Source organism: Piliocolobus tephrosceles, chromosome 6 (assembly GCF_002776525.5).
Source record: "Piliocolobus tephrosceles isolate RC106 chromosome 6, ASM277652v3, whole genome shotgun sequence".
Taxonomy (NCBI): Eukaryota; Metazoa; Chordata; class Mammalia; order Primates; family Cercopithecidae; genus Piliocolobus; species Piliocolobus tephrosceles.
Window position 1 is genome coordinate 163,134,356 of NC_045439.1, and position 20,118 is coordinate 163,154,473.

At 49.8% G+C, this 20,118-nt stretch overlaps 1 protein-coding gene across 5 annotated transcripts in view; it reads right to left on the reverse strand.

Annotated features, from left to right (window-relative positions):
• The window catches only part of CYFIP1 (cytoplasmic FMR1 interacting protein 1), a 115,454-nt gene that overhangs the window by 43,277 nt on the left and 52,059 nt on the right, over window positions 1-20,118 (reverse strand). For all 5 annotated transcript variants that reach the window (XM_023197900.1, XM_023197898.1, XM_023197899.1 and 2 more), the window contains 7 exons: window positions 18,556-18,678; window positions 16,633-16,758; window positions 7,889-8,055; window positions 7,009-7,156; window positions 5,680-5,833; window positions 3,907-4,063; window positions 795-891 (listed from right to left, as the gene is read on the reverse strand). In XM_023197900.1, the coding sequence (XP_023053668.1) occupies window positions 795-891; window positions 3,907-4,063; window positions 5,680-5,833; window positions 7,009-7,156; window positions 7,889-8,055; window positions 16,633-16,758; window positions 18,556-18,678 (972 nt within the window). The remainder of the gene's footprint in view (window positions 1-794; window positions 892-3,906; window positions 4,064-5,679; window positions 5,834-7,008; window positions 7,157-7,888; window positions 8,056-16,632; window positions 16,759-18,555; window positions 18,679-20,118) is intronic.

Genomic DNA, 20,118 nt, shown 5'->3' on the forward strand with positions numbered 1-20,118 from the left:
GACCACAAGGCGCTACTGCGCACTGCACGAGGGTCCCTGCCTGGGACAGCTCCACCTACTGTGCACTCCAGGAGACACCACTGAGGGCCGCCCCCGGGCCTTCCCTGGAGCAAAGCGGCTGTTCTGGGTGTGAAATTGGTCAGGAGACACCCCCAAAAAACCCTTACGTGCAGATGGGACTAGCACTACCTCCTGGAACTGTGAGGAGAACACCCGTGCTTGGTGGCAAGCGGGACCCAGGACCTAGGGTGCACGGCAGACAGGGTCAAGAAGGCCATCTGCCCTCCTCCCATCCTGCAGGGCTGGGGACCTGTGGCATCTCCCTGAAGCACCATTTTCAGGTGGTCTTTGTGAGAAGGCAGAGGCGGCGACGTGGAGCATAAGGTTCATCTCCTTATACGTGCATACACTAACCTGAGAACTCCACCTGTGGGAATTTGTCGTATAGAAGTCATGCGATACAAATAAAAACGTGCCAGGGAGTGCAGCGGAGTGCTATTTATAAAATCTAACACCAAAAAAGTAGAGAAATCAAACAGGAGTTGCTTCAGTGCAAAGATCATAACCGAAAACAGATAAGGACGCAGACACCGCAGTGACACGCAGTCAAGTGAAAAAGCACATCCCGCACGGAGCGCGGGAGCAGATCCACAGAGGAAGGGCTCGCTCCCAGATGCTTGCTTCTCGGTTTACGTTGTCTTATGTTTTAAGGAAAGTCTAATACTTGGAAGAAAAAATGAGAAAGGAGATTTAATTGACAGAAATGAACAGAAACGGAGCTGCATGGGCCTTACCTCGGCCTCGATTTCGTCGTAGAGGAACTGCTTGTTGAACCTGGTGAGTGCATAGTGGGCGCTGTCATTGTACAGGTCCAGGGAGTAGAGCACATACCTGCAGAGGACACAGCAGTCACCAGCAGCCTCCACCCCGCACTCGCAGCTCCGACGGCCTCCCCCCACCTCAGAAACTCAACTCCACTTTTCACCTCTCGCGTAAGGAAAAACAATTTTCACTCCAAACATCACACAGTACTCCTGTGAAAGCCCCTGGTGGCTGCGCCTGAGGTGGCTGCCACACCCACCCACCAGGCTGTGAGAACACCTGGGGACAGCACACACCCAACTCAAGGCCACACACGGTCAAGGGCCTCCACCTGCCTGCATCTTCTCACTTAGCAGACTTTAAAATATTTCACTACAAGTACATAGCGTTTCTTTTCTAACAACAAGAAAATTGAGCTTTTATTTCAAGAAAGAACTCCAAGGGCCAGGCTTGGTGGCTCACGGCTGTAATCCCAGCACTTTGTGGAGCTGAGGTGTGCAGATCACGAGGTCAGGAGATCGAGACCAGGTGGGCAATACGGCAAGACACTGTCTCTAACAAAACTACAAAAAACTATCTGGGTGTGATGGTGCATGCCTGTAGTCCCAGCTACTTGGGAGGCTGAGCGTAGAAGGATCACTTGAGCCTGAGAGGTCGAGGCTGCAAGGAACTGAGATCATGCCACTGCACTCTAGCCTGCGTGACAGAGTGAGACCCTATCCAAAAAAAAAAAGATAGAGAATGAACTCCAGCACTTTAGGTGGACCAGGCAGGAAGGTAACATGAGGCCAGGAGTTTTGAGACCAGGCTGGACAACACTGCAAGACCCCATCTCCACGAAACACAAAACAATTAGCCAGGTGTGATGGTGCACGCCTGTAGTCCCAGCTACTCAGGAGGCTGAGGCAGGAGGATCGCCTGAGCCTGGAAGGTTGAAGCTGCAGTGAGCTGTCTTCGCACCACTGCACTCCAGCCTTGGCAATAAAGCAAGACCTTGTCTCTGTTGGGAGCGGGGAGGGGGACAAATGAACTGACTGGAAAAGAACAAAGGTGGTCGGGCGTGGTGGCTCATGCCTGTAATCCCAGCACTTTGGGAGGCCGAGGTGGGCAGATCACTTGAGGTCGGGAGTTTGAGACCAGCCTGGCCAACATGATGAAACTCATCTCTACTAAAAATACAAAAATTAGCCAGGTGTGGTGGCTCATGCCTGTAGTCCTAGTTACTTGGGATGCTGAGGCTGAAGAATTGCTTGAACCTGGGAGGCGGAGGTTGTAGTGAACTGCACTCCAGCCTGGGCAACAGAGCAAGGCTTTGCCTCAAAAAAAAGAAAAAAGAAAAAACTACACCGACGGAAATACATAGATAGCATTAAACATTTTTTTTTTTTTTTTTTTGAGACGGAGTCTTGCTGTGTCTCCTGGGCTGGAGTGCAGTGGCCGGATCTCAGCTCACTGCAAGCTCCGCCTCCCGGGTTCACGCCATTCTCCTGCCTCAGCCTCCGGAGTAGCTGGGACTACAGGCGCCGCCACCTCGCCCGGGTAGTTTTTTGTATTTTTAGTAGAGACGGGGTTTCACCGTGTTAGCCAGGATGGTCTCGATCTCCTGACCTCATGATCCGCCCGTCTTGGCCTCCCAAAGTGCTGGGATTACAGGCTTGAGCCACCGCGCCCGGCCAGATAGCATTAAACATTTGAAAACAAAACCGAAGGTGAAGATCCCGGATCCCACAGCTGACCAGGAGCACGTCCAGCATGGGCCCATGGTTGAAGGCCTGTCTCCCACTGCCTCTATCTGGACAAAGGCCATGGCCAGGGGCAAGGAGGCGCATGCCTGAAGGAGGCCTCTGAGCTGGTTCCAGCTCTTCACGCCACCCCAATGCTGTGGAACGAGCCATCAGAGACTCTGCCCACACAGATGGCATGGCCATGCCACAGCCACAGAGAGTGGAAGGTGACTGTCCTCACCATCTCCTGGGCACCACGAGGGATGTGTGAGGACTGACGCACGAGGAACTCAGGGGCTTCCCACTCATGGTGCTCAGAAGACGGACCCGCTGGGCAGCTCCCCAGTCGCCCACCATGAGACACACCCTTTTCCAAACACTTTCCCTTCCATGGACTTCATATTTTGAAAGACTGACCCTTCCATCTAGGTCCAGAGTCCTGACCCCCAAAACAAAGCTGTTCCATCAATACCTCCTTTCCCCACTTCATCTGGGTCAGAGGCTGTCACACACGAGGCCGGCCACAGGACCCCCACATGGCTGCTCCCGGGCATGGCCACCTCACAGGGCCTGCACTACAAAGGCCTGGGGAAGGTCCAGGTTCATCCATCTCCCTGGTCCAGGCCGAGTCCCCGGGTCCCAGCCAACACCCATGCAAAGGACGAACGTGACTGGTTCTAGTGCCTGAGCTCTCAATTCCAGTCTGACGCCAAGAAACTGGTTAGTTACTTGTATTAATCTCTAAAGCTTTACCCCAGGAAACATGACCTTTTTTTTTTTTTGGAGACAAGGTCTTGCTACGTGGCCAGGCTAGAATGCAGTGGTGCAATCCATAGCTCACTGCAGCCACAAACTTCCGTGGTAAAGGAATCCTCCCGCAACAGCCAGCACACCAGGATAAGTTTTCTCAATTTTTTTTTTTTTTTTTGGGAGGGAGTCTTGCTCTGTCACCAGGCTGGAGTGCAGTGGTGCGATCTCGGCTCACTGCAAGCTCCGCCTCCCGGGTTCACGCCATTCTGCTGTCTCAGCCTCCCGAGCAGCTGGGACTACAGGCGCCCGCCGCCACGCCCGGCTAGTTTTTTTGTATTTTTAGTACAAAACACGGGGTTTCACCGTGTGAGCCAGGATGGTCTCGATCTCCTGCCCTCATGATCTGCCTGCCTCGGCCTCCCAAAGTGCTGGGATTACAGGTGTGAGCCACCGTGCCCGGTCTTCCTATTTTTGTAGAGATTGGGGTCTTGCTATTTTGCGCAGGCCCAGAAACGTGATTTCAAATGAAACAGTCCCGTCCTCCTCCACCTCTTTTGAAACCCCTGGTCACCACACGTAAAGGCTGGAGACCGGCCCACAGGACACGCACTCCATCATGGACGCCTCCTTGGTCTCCAGGATGTGGTCCGTCAGGATCCAGGGCATTGACATCTCAATGGGGAACTGGATCCTCCTGCCCATGGTCAGCTCCAGGAAGAACTCTCGGAACCACAGCTGCGAAAGGTCACAGCACTGCTGCAGCGTTTCTGGGAGGGTTCAAACACCACCACGTTATATCCCGCAAGCAAAAAAAAAAAACCTTTAGCAGAGATGACACAAGGGGCTATGTGTTGGGTGCCTGCTCCTTCTCACTCAGCCCCAAGCCATGCAGCATGGACATGAGTGGGGAGGGGTCACCGGGGCCTTGCACTAGGGACAGGACCAGCTGGGCATGGCTGCAGGTAAAGCCACCTCATCAACCCTGTTAGCCCTTCAATGGGATCCAGGAGAAAGTGTCTTTTTTTTTTTTTTTAGACAGAGTCTCTCTCACTCTGTCACCCAGGCTGGAGGGCAATGGCATGATCATAGCTCACTGCAGCCTTCAACTCCTGGGCTCAAGCCATCCTCCTGCCTCAGCCTCCAGAGTAGCTGAGAACACAGGCACGTGCCACCAAACCTAGCTGATTTTTGTATTTTTTTGTAGGGATGGGGATATCATCATGTTGCCCAGGGTGGTCTCAAACTCCCGGCTTCAAGTGATTCTCCTGCCTTGGCTTTCCAAAGGGTTAGGATTAACAGGTGTGAACCACTGTGTTTTACCTAAAAATGCTCTTTTCAAAAGGAGACATAAAAACAGGACTTCTGGCTGGGCACAGTGGCTCATGCCAGTAAACCTAGCACTTTGGGAGGCTGAGGCGGGTGGATCACAAGGTCAGGAGATCGAGACCAGCCTGGCCAACATGGTGAAACCCCGTCTCTACCAAAAATACAAAATTAGCTGGGCGCAGTGGCGGGCGCCTGTAATCCCAGATACTCGGGAGGCTGAGGGAGGAGAATCTCTTGAACCTGGGAGGCAGAGGTTGCAATGAGCTGAGACCGCCCCACTGTACTCTAGCCTGGGCGACAGAGCAAGACTTCATCTCAAAAAACAAAAAAACAAAAAACGAAACAAAAAAACAAACAGGACTTCTTTACTTTTGCTTAGGATAAAAACCAATGTCCAGGCTGCAGCATTAGAGGCACCCTCAGGGAGGTCTGGCTAATACAAAAATGAGACAGATTAGAAGAGCCCATGCTTGAACTCCATCCTTTCATGGAGTTAACAGCAAAAATGGTACGATTTCCTCCAATACCTGCAGCACCCTAGCCAGGACAGCAGGGTTCCTGTTCTGAGCAAGAGGTGGACACGGACGACTCGATGAGGACACGGGGCAGACACACGGAGGGCAGAGAGCGCACCCACCGGTGGCCAGTCAAGGTGGCCGGGCGTCACCCAGGATGGGCTTGCCTGGCACAGGGCACCTGCTACCTTCTCCCACGTCACGGACTGCGGGGGCCATTTCTGGTATTTATCAACGCCTGTGTCTCAACTCAGGCACCAGATTACATTTGCCTGTGTTTCTGACTCCGCACGGGTTGAAAAGATTTTCTGTTCATGTCGCAGGGCCAGCCCAGGCTCCTCAGCTCATACCCTTGTAGGGGCCACGCCCTGTGAAGCGAGCTCAGGCCAGGGACGTGCAGCTGCCGCCAGAGAGGGCAGGACGAGTCACCGTCTGGGTGCACCAAGGGACGGGGCGGGGGTGGTCAGGCAGGCGGAAGCACTAGACGGTGTTAGTGGTGTTAGGACATGCCGGGCCGGATGCTGGTCAGCAGTATCTCTTACCACTGAAATTTATCAAGTGAGTGTAGAAGAATGACTCTCGATGAAATTTTTCTATGTCCAATATGGTAGGCCCCTCAAGGCTACTTCTCAAGGTTTTCTTGGAACCACTTTTGTCTGCAATGAGGGACTCTAGCATGGTTCTCACCATGTAAAGCTGGATTATCCAAGGAAACATTTGTGGGGGAGAAAATATACACGGTACATTAGTTACACCAAACTCAGAAAGCCCACAAGAGAAGGACTGCTCTGCTATGCCCTGGCCGGGAGGGCCCCGCACCAGCTCCCCGAGGGGTCCAGGCGCCTGTCTACGCGGCCACGTTGCTGCTGCTTCGGGGAAAGAACAGCTCGCCGCAGAGCCGCTCGCCTCCGTGCCACAAACGTCAAGAGAAACAAATGATGTCTTACCACCAAAGGTTAAAAGGGGTAGGTAGGTGCACGACTGCCTCAGAAACGTGTTAACCGCATGCAAGAGCCTCTCCATGCCCAGAGACTTGAGCTGCCTGAGCAGCTCGGCAGAGCCCAAGGACTCAGCCATGGTGCGCACCAGGTAGAGCTAGACACGGACAGACAGGAGGGAGAGGCAGGAGAGAGACGTTAGTCACGCGACACACGCACCCCAGGCAGGAACATGGGACGCACGCAGAGGGAGGCAGGGAGGCAGGGAGGGTGGCCGGCACCACGCACAGGCCGAGGGCCGTCCCCCTGACCCTCCTGCAGAGCCAGCAGCGTGCACTGCTGGTGACTTTCCGGAAGAGTGGCAGAAGAGATTAAAAGCCTCCAGCAGGGATGAGGGAGAACACCAGCCCCAGGACGGAGGACAGACGCAGCGGTGCGGATTAAACCAGGTGCGAAAGTCGTGAGAAGCACCTCGGGGAGGCCTGAACACACCAGGAGACAGGACAGTGGGCAGCTCAGGACCACGACAAGAGGGCACGCAAGCAGCACCTCAGTTTCCCACGCCCCATCTGTAGGAGGGTCATTTGCAGACCCAACGTAAAGATTATAGACATTCAAACACCCATCAAGAAACACAGAATGAATACGGACACATGGACGTGTGCCCACGTTTTTGGGATGGGAGTTGAAATGGAGTCAGAATCCTTCTTAGTGCACGTGACACATCTGACAATCAAGACACGACTCGCTCACGCTCGCGACTCACTTAGGTAGGAAACAGAGAAGCAGCAGAAACCACAGGCGCGCGCCGCTTTCCCTGCCTGAGCGGGCAGCGGGGACCTCAGTTAACCCCTGCCTCACCAGCCCCACCCACTCGCAGCTCAGGGTGGGTCCCCAGGGAGAGAGCGCAGGCGGGGCTCAAGGGGCGAGAACCTGGGTGCTGGAGGGTCCCACGGCGCGGCGCGGCACTTTTATGTCGAAGCCGCTCTTAGGGTCCTTCTCGCCCCGCAAGGCTGGGTCATTGAAGGGCTCGTGCCCCGTCTCCCAGTCGCACACGGTCTTCCTGATGGCCTGCAGGACACTGAACACCCCACCAAGTGATCAGCAAGGCCCGGAGGCCAAGACCCCAAGCCTCACAATCACACCATCTCCTTGCCCAACTACCAGGCTCTCAGAACAGCCCCCATGAAAATACAAATTACTCCGGGGGCCATGGAGGGATGTGGTAATGGACCGGCCCAACAGGAAAGTTTAAAAGGAGCCTGCCTTCTGGAGAATGTCACTACTCCCAGAAGACTGCCCTGAGCTGCAGTTCGCATGTGTTAGCCCAGGGCAGCAGTGAGGTGGCTCTGAGTCACGCTGTGGGCAGGGAGAGGGCAGAACACAGCCTCTGGCCGGAGCAGAGCTGGGTCCCACCTGCCTGCAGCTGGCTGTCCCCAGTAAGCAACAGGGACATGAAGTCACCCACATGGCCGGAGCCTGGGCATGTCTCTCGACTGGTTTGGAACAGCCTCATTAGCAACAGGGCTCCACCGTGCAGAGACCCCCACAGGCACTGTGAGCCTGGGATAAATGCACCTGGTCCCGGGGTCCTCGGACTCCCCAGACACTCTGCAGTTGACTTACTGTCCGTTGTTGGGTTAATCATTGGACCAGTGCATTACTTTTAGAGGTCATTCCCCAAGAGGGCATCTGGAGGTTGAAGATAAATGTATTGAAATCATTTTTGAGAATTTAACGCTCCTGTTGTTCGAACCCGAGTTCATCCGAGGACGTGTGGGCACAGCGGGCACAGGGCGTGGGGAAGGCTGACCTCTGGATGACATTCTTCTTCTTCTTGATGGCCTGCCGCAGCGGCTCCCGGAGGGTCACCTGGGAGAAGTCCTGCAGTGCAGCATAGACGGTATGCCGGATGGCGTGGTTGAACACGCTCTCCATCCTGCCCATCAGCACCTGCAGGCCTTTGATCATGGCGATCACCTGCGGGGGACACGGCAACAGGGACGGCCTTCTGAGGGCGGCACCAAGCCTCCTCTGCCTGGCATATGCCAGGGGCTGCTCCTCCTCGCCCACGGCACCTCTCCTACGCCCTCCCGCGTTCCTGCCCTGCAGCTGCCCTGCCCCAAAACGTCTTCTCCAAAGTCGTAGTCAAGGGAACTGTGCCAGCATCTGACTCCCAATCAGACCGTGAGCCCCTGGAGGACAGGGATGCATCTGACTCGAAACACGCATCCACCCTGGCACACCCTCCTGTGATGGAATTCAAATGGGAAAGAAGAAAAAGACTCAGGAAAGCAGGCACAATATTAACTAGAAAAATAAGTTAGAAGAGGTTGTAGCCCAAATCCCATATTGTTCACAACAAAGGCACACTGAATTACCATTCACAGAAAAAGCCTGGAAGACTTTGATGGAACATAATTACATGACAAAGAGCTTCCAAAGTAATTCCTGGGACAGAAAAATGGTGCCAGGGCTCATTATTTCCCTGTTTCCAGACAGTAATTTTGTAATTACACTGTGCTTTATTACTTTCTGAATAAACAATTGAAGGGCACAAACCAAGAATGACTTTTACAATTGCATGAGCTTTTTTTTGTTTTGAGATGGAGTCTCGCTCTGCCGCCCAGGCTGGAGTGCAGTGGCTGGATCTCAGCTCACTGCAAGCTCTGCCTCCCGGGTTTATGCCATTTTCCTGCCTCAGCCTCCCGAGTAGAGGGCTGGGACTACAGGCGCCCACCACCTCACCCGGCTAGTTTTTTGTATTTTTTTTAGTAGAGACGAGGTTTCACTGTGTTAGCCAGGATGGTCTCGATCTCTGGACCTCGTGATCCGCCCGTCTTGGCCTCCCAAAGTGCTGGGATTACAGACTTGAGCCACCGCGCCCGGCCTGCATGAGCTTTCTTACTGCTTTTGCAGTTTATAAATATCTATACAGCCAACTTCACGATAGCTATGTGAGACCCAGAAATCTCTCTGAAAGCAGCAAGTGAGGCAGAGCAAGACACACTTACCACAAGTCCACCCTGCCGTGTGGACGCCTGACGTATAAGACACCAAAGCAGAACATCTAATAGCATCAGAGAAACATAATTCTTCTTTTTAGTTTTTAACTAGAATGCTGTACCTAAGACTAATACATCTGGTAAAATCTTAAAAACCCTTCTTCAGCCAGGCACGGTGGCTCACACCTACAATTCTAGCACTTTGGGAGGCTGAGGTGGGAGAATCACTTGAGACCAGAGTTCAAGATCAGCCTGAACAAAATGGCCAGACCCTATCTCTACAAAAAATTTAAAAATTAGCCAGGTGTGGTGGCATGAACCTGCAGCCCCAGCTACTCAGGCGGCTGAGCTGGGAGGATCACTTGAGCCTAGGAGTTTGAGGCTGCAGTGAGCCATGACGATGCCACTGCACTCCAGCCTGGGTGACAGAGCGAGACGCTGTCTCAAAACAAAACAAAAACCCTACTTCAGCATCTGAAAATGCTCTTCAGTCTACAGTAATCATTTCAAAAGGTTTTTTTTTTTTTTTTTAAGTTTTTGACAGATTCCTTTTTTGAGACAGGGTCTCGTTCTGTCGCCTAGGCTGGAGTGCAGTGGCATGATCACAGTTCACTGCAGCCTTGACCTCCCAGGATCAATTGATCCTCCTGCCTCAGCCTTCTGGGTAACCAGGACTACAGGCAGGCGCCACCATGCTTGGCTAAGCGTATTCTTACTCTTATTAAATCTGTTGGTTTGAAGTTCGCTTACCAAGAAGACAAATGTGTTTCCCCAAGACTTCGCACAGTCTCCCTCCATCACTTTCTGGGTTTTATTCACCCCTTTTGTGTTCCTCACTATGGCTTTATAAACAGCCTGATTCATGGGTAAATGTAGACGTGTCCGACAAGTACATGAAACATGACTTATGTGATTTTGGTGCTTTTCTTTTTCATAAAATTTTCAGGTGGAAAAGTTGACAGTCTGTTTTTAATTTACCCTTCAATAATGTAAAGAATTTCCAGGCCCGGCGCGGTGGCTCAAGCCTGTAATCCCAGCACTTTGGGAGGCCGAGACGGGCGGATCACGAGGTCAGGAGTTTGAGACCATCCTGGCTAACACGGTGAAACCCCGTCTCTACTGAAAAATACAAAAAGCTAGCCAGGCGAGGTGGCGGGCGCCTGTAGTCCTAGCTACTCGGGAGGCTGAGGCAGGAGAATGGCGTAAACCTGTGAGGCGGAGCTTGCAGTGAGCTGAGATCCGGCCACTGCACTCCAGCCCGGGCGACAGAGCAAGACTCCGTCTCAAAAAAAAAAAAAAAAAAGAAAAGAATTTCCAAATAGACTATTTTCATGTAAGACTCATGGCCTATATGCAGTTAAAATAATGAAAATTTTAGAAAGGGAAAAGTCTGGAAGAAAACGCACTCAGCTGCTCAGCGCCATCTCTGTGATTGCACCGCAGGCACTGGGCCTTCCTAATGCCACGCCTATGTTTTCAGCGTGCTTACTTTGGAAAATTGTTTGATGATTTTATGTTGCTTTTCTAATCAACAAAAAAGAAAAAAAGAAAAGTTCTATTTAAAAAATCAAACGAGGAAAAACCCATTTTAAGTGAACATGACAATACTACATATTCACGCTTACAGGAAGAAGGAAAAGGCAAGTTAACAGTAAACTGGGAGCTTTAGATGCCTGCATTAGAAAAGTAAAAAGGATAAAAATCATAATACTTACCAAACATTCATCACAAATTACAAACACCAAAATAAACTCCCCCCAAAATAGAAGGAAAAGAACTAAAAGCACCTGGATGCGGTTGTTCACGCTTGTAATCCCAGCACTTTGGGAGGCCAAGGTGGGCAGATCATGAGGTCAGTGGTTTAAGACCAGCCTGGCCAATATGGTGAAACCCGATCTCTACTGAAAATATAAAAATTAGCTGGGTGTGGTGCTGCACGCCTGTAGTCCCAGCTACTTGGGAGGCTGAGGCAGGAGAACTGCTTGAACCTGGGAGGTGGAGCTTGCAGTGAGCCAAGATGGTGCCACTGCACTTCAGCCTGGGTGACAGAACAAGACTGTCTCAAAATAAGTAAGTAAGTAAGTAAGTAAATAAATAAATAAATAAATGCAACAGTTAATGAAACAGAAAACAAGCATATAATCAAGGGTGATCAACAAAGACAAAGCTGTTCAGTAAATGAATAATAAAAAATAAAGCTAAAAATAAATGCCCAGCAAGAATAACAAAGAAAAAAGACAGAAGCAGGCCAGGCACGGTGGCTCACTCCTGTAATCCCAGCACTTTGGGAGGCTGACGAAGGCGGATCACGAGGTCAGGAGTTCGAGACCAGACAGGCCAATAAGGTGAAACCCCGTATCCACTAAAAATACAAAAATTAGCCAGAAGTAGCTTGAACCCGGGAGGTGGAGATTGCAGTAAGCTAAGATTGTGTGAGATTCTGTCTCAAAAAAAAAAAAAAAAAAGTCAGAAGCACAAATTACCAGCATTAAGAATGAAAAAGGGAACATTAGCAGTTTATAGACAGATTAAGAGACTATGAGAAAATACTCATAGACAGAGGACAGAGTCAATAGGATAGAATTAAGAGTCCAGAAGTTAACTCACAATTGATTTTCAATCGGGTGCCAAAACAATTCGATGGGGAAAGACCATCTTTTCAACAAACAGTACTGACAACTGGATATGCACATGCGAGAGAATCCAGGTGGACCCGCGAGCAGGAAAGGGTTAATTCAGCAGGCTGGGGAGTGAAACTCTGCACATCCCCAAGAAAGGCCTGTCTTCAGGACTGACTGAGGCCATCCCAGGAACCAGCTCTGAACCTTGGGAGTGTCCTGCCTAGAGAGTATGTTTTTGTGTGCCTGGGACCCAGAGCCTACTGCTGTACCACTCTGACCAGTCTCTGCTAACAAGGTGACTACTGGTGACCTCCTGTGTGTGTTTTGAGGGCCTAGAGTCTGAGTAGCCAAGGTCAGCCACATGACTGGCCCCCAGTAAAAACCCAGGATCCCAAGGCTCTGGGGAGCTGCCCTGGTGAGCCACACTTTGCGTGTGCTGTCACACATCATCACTGGGAGAAATAAGCGCGTCCCGTGCAATTCCACTAGCACAACTACAAGTTTACACCTGGCTTCTCTGGACTCCACCCTTGTGCCTGTTCCCTTTGCTGATCTGACTCTGTCTTTCGGCTGCAAGGAGTCATAACCTTCAGTGCAACAACTACCAAGCCCTGAGAGTCCTCCCAGCCAGTCGGGGGGATGGAGGGCGGTCTGCAGGGCTCCTGACACAACCTGTCACACATTGTATAAAAATCCACTCAAAGTGGAAAATACATTTCAATTAGGAGCTAAAACTAAAAACTTTTAGAAGAGGCTGGGCGCAGTGGCTCACGCCTATAATCCTACCACTTTGGGAGGCAAAGATAGGCTGATCACCTGAGGTGAAGGGTTCAGGACCAGCCTGGCCAACATGGTGAAACCCTGTCTCTACTAAAAATGCAAAATTTAGCTGGGTGTGGTGACACACGCCTGTAATCCCAGCTACTTGGGAGGCTGAAGCAGGAGAATCGCTTGAACCGGGGAGGCAGAGGTTGCAGTGAGCTGAGATCACGCCACTGCACTCCAGCCTGGGTGACAGAGCAAGACTCTGTCTCAAAAAAAAAAAAAAAGAAAAAGACTTTTAGAAGGAAACACAGGAGTAAATCATGAGCTGGGTTACCCACTGGTTTCTTACATATGATGCCAAAAGCATAAGCAACGTAAGAAAAACAGATAAATCAGGCCGGGCGTGGTGGCTCAAGCCTGTAATCCCAGCACTTTGGGAGGCCGAGACGGGCGGATCACAAGGTCAGGAGATCGAGACCATCCTGGCTAACACAGTGAAACCCCATCTCTACTAAAAAATACAAAAAAAAAAAAAACTAGCCGGGCGAGGTGGCAGGCGCCTGTAGTCCCAGCTACTTGGGAGGCTGAGGCAGGAGAATGGCGTGAACCTGGGAGGCGGAGCTTGCAGTGAGCTGAGATCCGGCCACTGCACTCCAGCCTGGGTGACAGAGCGAGACTCCATCTCAAAAAAAAAAAAAAAAAAAAAAAAAGACTTTAGAAGGAAACACAGGAGTAAATCACGACCTGGGTTACACACTGGTTTCTTACATATGATGCCAAAAGCATAAGCAACATAAGAAAAACAGATAAATCAGACATAATCAAAATCAAAACCTTTTGTGTCTCAAAAGACTCCATTAAGAATCTAAAAGGACAACCATAGAATGGGAGAAGATACTGAAAATCCCATGGTTGTAAGGAGCTGATATTTAGAATGTATAAGGAACTCTTACAACTCAATAATAAAAAAGATAACCTAATTAAAAATGAGCAAAGGATCTGAATAGACATTTCTCCAAATAATGCACACAAACGGCCAACAAGCACATAAAGAGATGTTTAACATCCTTGTTAGAAAAATGCAAATCAAAAGTGCAATGAAATGAAATACCACCTCATACCCACTAGGATGGCTAGAATCAAAAAGACATATGGTAACAAGTTTGGTGTGGATGTGGGGAAACTGGAACCCTCACACACTGCTGGTAAGAAGGAGAAATGGTGCTGCCACTATCTGGTAGTTCTGCAAAAGCCAAATGTGCTGTTATGATCCAGTAATTGCATTTCTAGCTATACAATCCAAAGAAATGAAAACCAGCATCTACACAAAAACTCGTACATGAAAGGCCACAGAGGCTGGGCATGGTGGCTCACCTCTAATCCCGGCACTTTGGGAAGTCAAAGCAGGAGGATCACTTGAGTTCAGGAGTTCAAGACCAGACTGGGCAACATAGTGAGATCCCATTTCCACAAAAAATTTAAAAATTAGTCGGGCATGGTGGTATGTGCCTGTGGTCCTTGCTACTTGGGAGGCTGTAGAGGGAGGACTGCCTGAGCCCAGGAGATTGAGGCTGCAGTTAAGCCATAATCCTGCCACTGCACTCCAGCTGGGTGAGAGTGAGACCTTGTCTCAAAAAAAAACAGGAAGAAGTAGTTCTCAACAACTTTATTAATAATAGCAAAAAGGTAGAAATAACCCAAATGTCTATCATCTGATGGATGGATAAATACAAAGTAATATTTCCATGTAATGGAATATTATTCAGCAATAAACAGAACAAAACAGTGATACCTGTGTGAACCTTGAAAATTATGCTAAGTGGCCTAGCATGGTGGCTCATGCCTGTAATCTCAGCACTTTGGGAGGCCAAGGCAGGTAGATCACCTGAGGTCAGAAGTTTGAGACCAGCCTGGCCAACATGATGAAACCTTGTCTCTACTACAAATTCAAAAATTAGCCGGGTGGGTGTCTGTAATCCCAGCCACTCTGAAGACTGAGGCACAAGAATTGCTTGAACCCGGGAGGAAGAAGTTGCAGTGAACTGAGATTGTGCCACTGCCCTCTAGCCTGGGCGACAGAGCGAGGCTCCATCTTAAGAAAAAAACAAAAAACCGGGCGCGGTGGCTCACGCCTGTAATCCCAGCACTTTGGGAGGCTGAGGCGGGCGGATCATGAGGTCAGGAGATCGAGATCACCCTGGCTAACATGGTGAAACCCTGTCTCCACTGAAAAAAAATACAAAAAATTAGCCATGCGTGGTAGCAGGAGCCTGTAGTCCCAGCTTCTTGGGAGGCTGAGGCAGAAGAATGGTGTGAACCCGGCAACCAGAGCTTGCAGTGAGCTGAGATGGCACCACAGCACTCCAGCCTGGGCGACAGAGCAAGACTCCATCTCAAAAAAAAAAAAAGAAAAAAAAAAAAAAGAAAATTATGCTAAATGAAGGAAGCAGCCAGTCACAAAGGACCACACAGGGTATGACCTACTCATATGAAATGCCCAAAAGAGGCAAATCTGTGGGGTCAGAAGGCAGGGTGGCGGCTGCATAGGGTTGAGGGAAGGAAGAATGAAGGGTGACTGATAATGGGCTGGCATTTCTTTTCGTTCTAAATTTGACTGTGATTGTACAACTCTGTGAATGTGCTAAAAGCACTGAATTTTACACTTCAAATGGGTGAACTGTATGGTTATGTGAAAAAAGAAAAGCTTCTACCAAAATAAGATGAGAATTTACTACGAAAAATCTTATGTCAAAAAACTAGAAAATTTTGGCTGGGCACAGTGGCTCACACCTGCAATCCCAGCACTTTGGGAGGCTGAGGTGGGTGGACTGCTTGAGCTCAGGAGTTTGAGACAAGCCTGGGCAACTTGGCAACACCCCGTCTCTACCAAAAATATAAAAATTAGCCAGGCCTGGTGGCACGCACTTGAGTTTCAGCTAACCAGGAGGCTGAGGTGGTAGGATTGCTTGAGTCCAGGAGGCAGAGGCTAAAACAGTGAGCTAAGATCATGCCACTCCACTCCAGTCTGGGCGACAGAGCAAAACCCTGTCTCAAAAAAAAAAAAAAAAAAAAAAAAAACCCAAAAAACAACTCGATAAAACGGTGTAGTATTTGCATGTAACCTAGGCACATCGTCTAGTATGCTTTAAATCATCTCTAGATTACCTAAATCCCTAACACAATGTAAACGCTATATAAATAGTTATTATACTGCAGTTTTTAACATTTTTATTACTTTTTACTGTTGTTTTTTTTCTTTCTGAATATTTTTGACCCAAGGTTGGTTGAATCCACGGAGATGGAACCCTAGAACACGGAGGGCCGACTGTATGAGACTTTGTCAGTTCTCCTGTCACGATCCATAGGATTGTTCATATCCTGATTAAAATCTTCACCGTGGGGTAGGAAAAGCTGATTCTAAAATGAATATGAAACTACAGTGGGGAAGAATAGCCAAGGAAGTCTAGAAGACAGAAAAGACGTGCATTCCCGGACAGGGTAGATGACTACGAAGTCACAGGGTGGTACTGGGAAACAGACAGCAACTGACGCTGGGTTAGAGCGAGCAGAAACAGACATGCCTTGTCACGTGGCCGGCTACAAAGGTGGCAGCGTGCGGGGTGGACGGAATTGTTTCAAAAATTAACTTCAGGTGAAATTCGCATCTCAGTGTGAAAGCAGAGTGAAGTATCCAGAAAGCACTGCAGAATACCTTCAGGACCTGAGAGTATGCAAAGATTTCTCAAACAGCACAGGAAAAGCACAGCTATGAAAGAAAAGATACCGGTTGATGCTGGAATGAAGAGCTGCCCATGGAAAGGCTCACGAGGGGAGTGCAGCGCCAGCCTCACAGGAGAGCAAGACAGCTCTTCTCTCTCAGCAGGGCCACATCTCTTTCACCTCCCCTCCCCGCACCCGACACTGCTGTCCATCCAGATGCAGGTCCAGGAGTCCAGACCCGCACACGGGCAGCGTCGGTGCAGACCCAGGACCGACGACCACTGCGCCCCTAACGCACTCTACTCTGGCTACTCTGCCAGACGGAAAGGGGTGCCCGCACAGAAGCAACGAGAAACAGGCAGTTGGTTCATGCTTTTGCTTTCGACAGAGAAGACAGTGTGAGGTCAGAGCGACACGAGGAGGAGCGAGCGGCCGAAGGTCCTCACCTCCACCAGGGCGAACTTCTCCTCGCTGGTGTAGTTGTAGCGCGTGGCGCGCTCGTACTCCTCCGCGCTGTCCGGGCAGTCCTTGTTGGAGTACTTGTCGGTGGGGTGCACAAGCTTCCAGGAATACTGCAGGGGCCAAAAGGGCAGACGTGTTCCATATTGCACGCAAAATGCCTGGCGTCTGGTCTGACTCATACGATGGTGGCCAAAGCCAGAAGGCCAGCCTTCGAACCTTTGCTGCATTCTGAAAAGTCACACGTGAGGATACACACACCGCCCATCTCCACAGATGGGCAAAAGATCCTGGTCCCGTAACCTCTCGTTTAAAAAGCCTACCCAGCAAAATGGCCTGGATAGTGAGTGCTGAGTATCTAAGAGTCTAGGCATTTCATCATCATTTTAAAAAGGATTCTGGGCCAGGCATAGTGGCTCATGCCTATGACCTCAGCACTTTGGGAGGCCGAGGTGGGAGGGTCCCTTGAGCCCAGTTTAAGATCAGCCTGAGCAATAAAGTGAGGCCTCATCTCTACAGAAAGTAAAATAATAAGTAAAGATTCTGCCTTTCAAATGATCATGTACTCTTCCAATTTGATAATTTTTATGTGATCAAAATAAATCACAAAAGGGAAAATCTTTTATGAATTACAGGCATCCAAATCTTTATATGGCACCAGAAATAATTTACTAATGTTCAACAAAAGATAGAGACACTGATGGCTGGAGCTCCAAAGAGAAAACGTTATCTTAAAAACGCGGGGGATGAAGCAACATTAATGGGTACACATAGACAGTTTGATATTAGAAATAAGATCTAGTGTTAGAACAGTTAGGGTGACTATTAATTAAAATAATTTATGGTACATTTCAGAATAGATAGGGAAAAACTCGAATTTTTCTGGCATAAGGACAAATATTTATGGCGATGGACATCCCAAGCACACCAATTAGATCTTTACAAATTATATGACTGTATTAAATTATTACATGTAGCCTGAAACTATGTACCCCTATTATGCATCAATACAAGTAAATATTTAAAGCAAAATAAAATTTAAATGAAAAAATGAGAATTGGCCAGGTACAGTGGCTCACACCTGTAATCCAGCACTTTGGAAGGCCCAGGCAGGCAGATGGCTTGAGGCCGAGTTTGAGACCAGCCTGGCCAACACGGTGAGACCTTGTCTGTACAAAAAACAAACAAACAAAAAACTAGGCCGGGTGCCGTGGCTCAAGCCTGTAATCCTAGCACTTCGGGAGACTGAGGTGGGTGGATCACCTGAGGTCAGGAGTTCGAGAACAGTGTGGCCAACATGGTGAAATACCGTCTTTACTAAAAATACAAAAAAATTAGCCAGGAGTGGTGGTGGGCGCCTGTAATCCTAGCTACTGGGGAGGCTGCGGTAGGAGAATCACTTGAACCTGGGAGGCAGAGGTTGCAGTGGGCCGGGATCGCACCACTGCACTCCAGCCTGGGCAACAAGAGCGAAACTCCATCTCAAAAAAAAAAATAAAGTAGCCAGGCGTCCTGGTGCACACCTGTGGTCCCAGCGCTGGGGAGGCTGAGGCAGGCATCGCTTGGGGTGGGGGGGTCAAGGCTGTAGTGACGGATCTTTGCACCACCGGACTCCAGCCTAAGCGACAGGGTGAGAGGCTGTCTCAAAAAAAGAGAGACTTAAAGACTATCACAATGGTAGAAATTTAATTCTATCAAGATTTTTTAAAAAAATGAGGCCCTTTATTTATAACACACATAAATGAAATGTACTTAAAATAATCTTGGAAACATTTCTACTGGTAGATGTTCTTGTCTGGGGACAAAAATAGAAAGCCCAAAGACCAAAAGTTAATTTGAATCAAGTGCCCGAGGCAGCTTTGGCAGGGAGCTGGGGGCGGGGCGGGGCCTGGGGGCGGGGCGGGGCCTACCACTTCCATCACGTGCGCGCTCCACTGCGACAGCAGCTGCAGGCCCTGCAGCGCCAGGTCAAAGAGCTTCCGGTACTCCGCGTCCGTCTTCTGGGCTTCCTGGCGGCCGGAGCCCGTGACCACCTGCACAAGGCGGGCACGGCCCCGTGAGAAACCCACGCCCCCCCCCCTCTACCCAGCTCCCCCACCCCGGGGATCCCCCCTGAGAATCCACCCCGAAGTCACACCCGTGAAAATAAAAAATGCCGTGGGTGCTGGAGCCTCCTCCCGGGAAAAAGGTGGCCACGGGTGTGCTGCAGAGCACAGAGCAAGGGACAGGCCGCTGCCACTGCCACCGCCCGGGCAACCACGGGCCAGGCGCGGGGCTGTAACACGCGTGGGCTTGGCGCACTTCCACTAGGCTAGGGAAGGGCAACACACAAGTCACGTGGGTTTGCTTCTATCAAATAACCCCCTAAATTTAAAAACGTGACCTATGGGGAGGAAGGGACAGCGTGGAGAAGGCAAGCTTCTTTGAATATACCTTTTTATAGATGTGATATTAGAACCACAGAAATATTTTATATAATTAGGACACAGAATTAAATGAGATGGCAAATGCAATCCCTAAAAGTGAAAAGCAAAATAAAACAATGGCGGGAACCTGCATGGAGTCCACAGCATGACCACTGAGAGGCCCCACCCTGAGCAACTGGAAACACCATGGTGTGACTTAAAATCCTCTGAATGAGGGGCTGGGTGCGATGGCTCACGCCTGTAATCCCAGCATTTAGGGAGGCTGGGGCAGGTGGATTGCCTGAGGTCAGGAGTTCAAGATCATCCTGGCCAACACAGTGAAACCCCACCTCCACTAAAAATACAAAAAATTAGCTGGGTGTGGTGGCGCATGGCTGTAATCTCAGCTACTCTGGAGGCTGAGGCAGGAGAATTGCTGGAACCCGGGAGGCAGACATTGCAGTGAGCTGAAATCATGCCATTGCACTCCAGCCTGGGCAACAAGAGCGAAACTCCAGCTCAAAAGAAAAAAAAAAAATCCTCTGAGTGAGAAGCTCAAGGGCAAAATCACCTGCAAAACAAATCCTAAAGCAATTTCTAGTCACTGTAATTAGTAGTGCTGGCATTGCTCTTTTAAGACTAGATCATGGCTGGGCATGGTGGCTCATGCCTGTAATCCCAGCATTCTGGGAGGCTGAGGTGGGCGAATCACAAGGTCAAGAGATGGTGACCATCCTGGCCAACATGGTGAAATCCCATCTCTACTAAAAATACAAAAATTAGCTAAGTGTGGTGGCGTGCACCTGTAGTCCCAGCTACTTGGGAGGCTGAGGCAGGAGAATCGCTTGAATCCGGGAGGCGGAGGTTGCAATGAGCCAAGATCACACCATTGCACTCCAGCCCAGGCAACAGAGAGAGACTCCGTCTCAAAAAAACAAACAAACAAAAACAACTAGATTAATAATGACATATGATAATTAATAATGACATAAATCAAATTACACTGGCGTCATTCACCAGGATGTTCAGCTTTCAGAAAAAAAGAAAATCAACAAACCTAAAGTGGAA